Source organism: Oreochromis aureus, linkage group 3 (assembly GCF_013358895.1).
Source record: "Oreochromis aureus strain Israel breed Guangdong linkage group 3, ZZ_aureus, whole genome shotgun sequence".
NCBI lineage: Eukaryota > Metazoa > Chordata > Actinopteri > Cichliformes > Cichlidae > Oreochromis > Oreochromis aureus.
This window is the reverse complement of record NC_052944.1, coordinates 52511079-52517068: the sequence shown is the minus strand read 5'-3', so window position 1 is coordinate 52517068 and position 5990 is coordinate 52511079. Positions and strand designations below refer to the sequence as shown.

Here is a 5990-nt window from a genome sequence, read left to right as displayed (position 1 = left end):
AATTATTTCAGTTTCTTCCATTTTTTATTCATTATATTTTTGCAGGTATTTTCTTCATTTCTCGTGCATTTCTTGGGAATTATTTTAAAACAATGAAAGAAAAAAAATGAAAGAGGTAGAAAAAAATTTAAAGTAGTAATTGACACAGTTCTTTTGTTGTACGATTTTATTTTAATATGTTATTGTATAAGATATTATTATTGTAGCTAAGTCATTGCAGAGGAATTCAGAAAAAAGAAGCTAAATTGACAGTTTTACACATGAGAATCAAGTTTTTGTAGAATTTTAACCAAACGTTGACAATGAAATAATCACATTTTACTGTGAATAAACATACAAACTGCACAAGAAAATGTTTGTATCTAAGAAGCTAAAAGTACTCATGAGCATCTGTAGCGTCTAAAAACGCCACACGATGAGTAAGCTGAGAAAGTCTGAGAAATGTCTTGAAAAATGCTCAGCAGGCCTGTGGTTTTAAACTCTTCTGTGCCTGAGAAAGTTTAACTGCAACCAACCAAGTAAACTGAATACTGCAGGAGAAAAAAAGAAGACAAAGTAAAGACAACTGAAGTTGAAGTTTTTACACGATATGTGGAGTTGCCCTTCATAGTGCATCTAATATCTATCTATTATCGATCAGTTTTCTGTAGTTTCATTCTTTAAATGTTAAAACTTCCAGAAAATTCTCCATTAGTCATCCTTATACACAAATACCATTTATTTCCGTGTGACACTGAGTCTTCCAAAGTGAAGTAATCCCAGTAGCAACAGCAGCAGAAACACCATCACAATAGTGAAAACAGTCCTCAACATTAGGAACACGTGGACGGCAGAACAAGATGAGTAGGTCTCTCTGTGAAATGCTGCAATGATAAAAATGCATCTGCTTTAAAACAAATAAGGTTTAACTTTAAATGACAGAATGGGAAAATGTATTAGCTCTACTTAGTTAGCTAAACTCATACTCATGCTAAAATGAATTTATTTATTTATTTATCTATCTATTCATTTTTTTACCTGTGACAGTCAACAAGCTCTCTGGTGATTCTCCAGTATCAGAGATCTTACACTTGTAGAGTCCTTCATCAGACCTGGAAACTTTGTGGATGCTCATCTCTCCTGTGTAGCTGTTCCCGATGAGGAAGCCATCTTTATAGAAATCAGCAGTGAGGTTAGAAGTCTTTGTCTTGTTCCTGCAGCGCAGAGTCACATTGTTTCCCTCCTCGACGGGGACAACAGGACTCTCTAGGACGACAGAACCACCTGAAAAACAAGACTTTTTATCTGATACTGAAATCTGTAACATTTCAAAGCAAACAAGTAAAACACTGAAATAATAAGTGGTATAATTTTAGTTAACAGCTGCCATGGTAACGAAATTTTTGCCTCATTGATAGTCATTCATTTTACTATTAATTTTTATTAACGGTACATACCAATGAACAAATACTGTGGCTTGATTCATCAATATTATGCCAATGTTTGAATGAATTCGTTCAGATTCATTAAAATATTTAAGTTAAATGCTTTTTGCTATAAATAAATAATAATGACATTTCTGAATGACATTTATAAATCCATCAGGTCATTAATGACCTCATCTTTTCATAATAAAATATTTCGGTCACTCGAGTGTTAAACATACGAGTTATGGTGATGTTGACACTGATGCTTTTCTCTCCTGCTCCAGTCTCACACCAGTATTCACCGCTGTCTGTTGCATAGACTCGATGAATCGCACACAGTAGTGTTGGTGAGCTCTTATCACACACTGAAATGAAGGCCTCAGTATTTCTGATCCCTTTTAACTGAGAAGCTCCATCAAGACCCTCACAGTGAAAGAAGACAGACTCCAGTTCAAAGAACTGCAGTCTTTTTGGGACGATGCGAAACACAGCATCTTAACCAGAAAGAGATCAAATGAAGTTAAAGTATAGAGTAAAGGAACAATCCAACCTTTTCTTTGCTAAACAAAAGTTTGTAGACAAAATCGTGTGATTGCTCAGCTGCTTACCCCTGTTTTCAACACGTGTGGCCAGCAGAAGAAATACAAGTAACGCTGAAAAATTAAAGAAATTATCAGCCAAAGAGATTGTTACTGCAAATATAAACTCAGTTAAAAATGAAATTCTGCATGCGATCTCCTGTTGGATTTTTTATTAAATTATAACATTTTAATCTGTCAGACGTTCAGTGAGTTTTATTTAATGCAAACTGTGAACATACTGACAAAGACTAAACTGACCAAAATACTGTAATTTAATATGTTTCCAATGTTAATGCTGTTAAAACCGTTTGTGGAAGTTTAATTCAAGTACAGAGAAATATGTAAAACCAGAGAACTCACACATTGTGAAGCAGACAGCTGTAACCTTCATGTTGTCCTGCAGCTGAATGTCTAAGCCTGAAATACAGCTGCTCTGTACTGCAGATGAAAACTTCCTCTTCCTGCAGTTTGACTTCAATAACATGAAGCCTGAGTCACTGTGGTTTTACCAGAGAGCAGCTCAGGGACAAAGAGAGCAGTCAGAGGTTTAATACTGACCATGAACTGCAAAAACAAGTCCAATCAAAATAATTCTTTACATACAGATGAGTTACAATATGTCTATGTCTTTGTTTTAGGTTATGAGTGTTTATCACATCCGTTTAATTCAATCTGCAGATTAAACAGCAAATTCAAAGTGTCCCTGAGAAAGATATTAAACCCCACATTGCCCAAATCCATCCACCAGTGTGAGTGAATGTTAAACTGCTTAAGCACCAAGTGCTCTATGAATGTGTGTGTGTGATTGTATCAATGAGACTTGTAGTAAATTTGAGCTATGAGCCCTCAGTCAGAGTAAAAAAGTACTACATAAGAACCAGTCCAGTCATAACATCAGCAACAGAGAATGCATCATCTATATTTATTCAAAAGTATAAAAAAATGTATTTATAAATGTGTCACATGTGAAGTCTATGTAAACCACATTCTCAGTTGTTTTTATTACATGTGGTTAGTTGTTTCCTATGTGACACATCAAACAGTTTTTAAGCCTTGTTTGTCTTCAAACCCTGAGTGACGATGAGTCTAACGGCCTGTGACTGACTGGTATCGTGAAAACAGGAGAACAGTCTATTATACTTTTTTGTGCTTCACAAGATACTTAGAAAGGTTTTTGTTTCCTAGCATTAGTTTTGTTTTGTTTTTTGTAGAAAAACAACAAATCCAGTCAGCCTCTGACCCCACCTCCCCCCCCTTACTTCATGATTTGATTTGGTCCAGGTGCTGCTAGTTGATGCTGAGCAGTAAGATGGCAGGATGGCTCTGTTAAAACTGGAGCCTGAGTTTATAAAAAACAGAGAGACGGGTTGAAATTAAATTCATAGTGAGGTCCACATGAAAGAAACTGCTTGACTTTCCTAGTATCAGTTATCTCACTTTACTTCTAACAGAAAATAATGTGTTTCTGTTATTTTAGCAAACATGCAATTGGTGCAGGCAGACACTTACACCGATACCTGAATAAAAAAAATATTTTTAGAATTCTGTCTTTGAGCTCCACTAATTCTCAGGACAGAGACACATTTTAGTTGGCTTTGCTTTTTTTGAAAACTGATGTACAAGCTGTTGTTTAAGTTATGATTGCCGATACTTTATATTATTTTTAAAAAATCTAAAAAAGTTATATATTAAAATATAAAGATTGTCTTTCACATATCTCATCAATCTTGCACAAAATCAAAGAAAAAATATTTCTCTTAGCACAATATTGATCCATGTCTGCAGAGTGTTATATTTTTAGGGCTGGCATGGTTTGCAATATTAAAGTGGTGGGGGCCCAAAGTGATATGTTTTTTCACAGGGCCCCAGATCCCTGGTGGCACCAGGGATCACTGTAACATGGGGAAAGGCTCCAGCACCCCTGTGTCACTGAAATGGATCATTTAAAATAAACTTATCAGTGTGTACTTCAGAAATCAGTCAGTACTGCCACCTTCAGTATGATAGCTGAGATAACACATAACATGTGAATGTTTCCCCTTTTTTGAACATAGTATGATGATGATGAGAATGGTGGCTAAGCTGTCATCCTTGTTGGACAACATCTCCCACCCCATGCAGGAGACTCTGACAGCACTGAGCAGCTCCTTCAGTGGCAGGCTGCGTCACCCACGATGTGGGACGGAGAGATTTCGCAGGTCTTACCTCTCTTCTGCTGTCAGACTCCACAACAAAGACTTGGCAGCTGATCAAACACACAAACCCACACATGTGCAATAAGACTAAGTGCAATACTCTTTTTCTGACAAAGTTGTATTTTTATGTAGTTGTATATAGCATTTCAATTTTTTTCTATTTTTATCCTATTGTATATATTAATTTATTTTATTCTATTCTCTTCTGTATAGTTGTGTACAGTATCTTATTCTTATTCTATTCCAGTGTTCTCTAGTTTTTGCTATATAACTTTGCACTGTCCACTTTCTGCTGTAACAAAACAAATTTCCCGCGTGTGGGACTAATAACTTATCTTATCTTATCTTAACTGACAAAATTAAATCTGTGTAAATGTAATTAAATGTTTTAGAAATGAACCACAGAGATTTTAGATATTTGACTGGAGAGCAGAAAATAAAGTTTTTAAAGTGAAATTATACTGTATAGGTCTGAGCAGAGTTATTCTATTCCATCCATTCATCCGTCCATCTTCTTCCGCTTATCCGAAGCCGGGTCGCGGGGGCAGCAGCCTAAGCAGAGAAGCCCAGACCTCCCTCTCCCCAGCCACCTCCTCCAGCTTATCCGGGGGAACACCAAGGCGTTCCCAGGTCAGACGAGAGATATAATCTCTCCAGTGTGTCCTGGATCTGCCCCAGGGCCTCCTCCCGGTGGGACATGCCTGGAATAGCTCACCCAGGAGGCGCCCAGGAGGCATCCTTGTCAGATGCTCAAACCGCCTGAACTGGCTCCTTTCGATGTGGAGGAGCAGCGGCTTTACTCTGAGCCCCTCCCAGATGGCCGAACTTCCCGCCCTATCTCTAAGGGAGAGGCCAGCCACCCTTCGGAGGAAGCTAATTTCCACCGCTTCTATCCGGGATCTTGTTCTTTCGGTCACTACCCACAGCTCGTGAACATGTGAGGGTAGGGATGTAGATCGACCGGTAAATCAAGAGCTTCATTTTTACCCTCCTCTCTCTCCTCACCACAACACACCAGTACAGTGTCCGAATGACTGCAGCTGCAGCACCAATCTGTCTGTCAATCTCTGGCTCCCTTCTCCCATCGCTCACAAACAAGACCCTGAGATACTTAAACTCCTCCACTTGGGGCAGAAACTCGTCCCTGACACGAAGTAGGCACTCCACCCTTTTCCTTCTGAGAACCATGACCTCAGATTTGGAAGTGCCGATCCTCATTCCCACTGCTTCACACTTGGCTGCCAACCGTTCCAATGCGAGCTGGAGGCCATCACCCAATGAAGCCAACAGAACCACATCATCAGCGAAAAGCAGAGATGAAATCCTGAGACCACCCAAGTGAAAGCCCCCCGTAACTTGGCTGTGCCTAGAAATCCTGTCCATAAAAGTTATGAACAGAATTGGTGACAAAGGGCAGCCCTGGCGGATCACCCACCAGGAACGAGTCCGACTTATTGCCGGCAATGCAAACCAAGCTCTTGCAATGATTGTACAGGGATCGAATGACCTGTAGCAATGGGCCAGACACCCCATACTCCCGCAGCACCTCCCACACGACACCCCAAGGGACACGGTCAAATGCCTTCTCCAAGTCCACAAAACACATGTAGACTGGTTAGACAAACTCTCATGCGCCCTCAAGTATCCTCGAGAGGATAAAGAGCTGGTCCAGTGTTCCATGACCAGGACGAAAACCGCATTGTTCCTCCTGTATCCAAGTTTCGATTAACGGACGGACTCTCCTCTCCAGCACCCTGGCATAGACTTTCCCAGGGAGGCTGAGGAGTGTGTTTAAAAAGTAACAAAAA

General features: G+C 39.4%; 1 protein-coding gene across 1 annotated transcript; it reads right to left on the bottom strand.

Annotated features, from left to right (window-relative positions):
* Window positions 1-209: 209 nt before the first annotated feature.
* On the bottom strand, window positions 210-5788 carry LOC120433918 (low affinity immunoglobulin gamma Fc region receptor III-like). Its single transcript, XM_039600985.1, has 6 exons — window positions 5654-5788; window positions 5275-5442; window positions 2497-2551; window positions 1646-1900; window positions 1018-1263; window positions 210-863 (listed from the first exon to the last, which is right to left on the bottom strand). The coding sequence occupies exons 1-6, from the start codon at window positions 5786-5788 to the stop codon at window positions 718-720; spliced, it is 1005 nt and encodes a 334-aa protein (XP_039456919.1). The 3' UTR covers window positions 210-717.
* Between the last annotated feature and the right edge of the window lie 202 nt (window positions 5789-5990).

What these genes read in the sequence shown, in the direction of transcription:
- LOC120433918 (XM_039600985.1), bottom strand. Translation starts at nt 5,788, where the DNA reads ATGTGTTTTGTGGACTTGGAGAAGGCATTTGACCGTGTCCCTTGGGGT. An exon ending in AGTATCTCAGGGTCTTGTTT is followed by an intron (nt 2,552 to 5,274) that starts GTGAGCGATGGG and finishes TTGTTTTTGCAG; the next exon opens with TTCATGGTCAGTATTAAACC. An exon ending in TGTCAACATCACCATAACTC is followed by an intron (nt 1,264 to 1,645) that starts GTATGTTTAACA and finishes CTTGTTTTTCAG; the next exon opens with GTGGTTCTGTCGTCCTAGAG.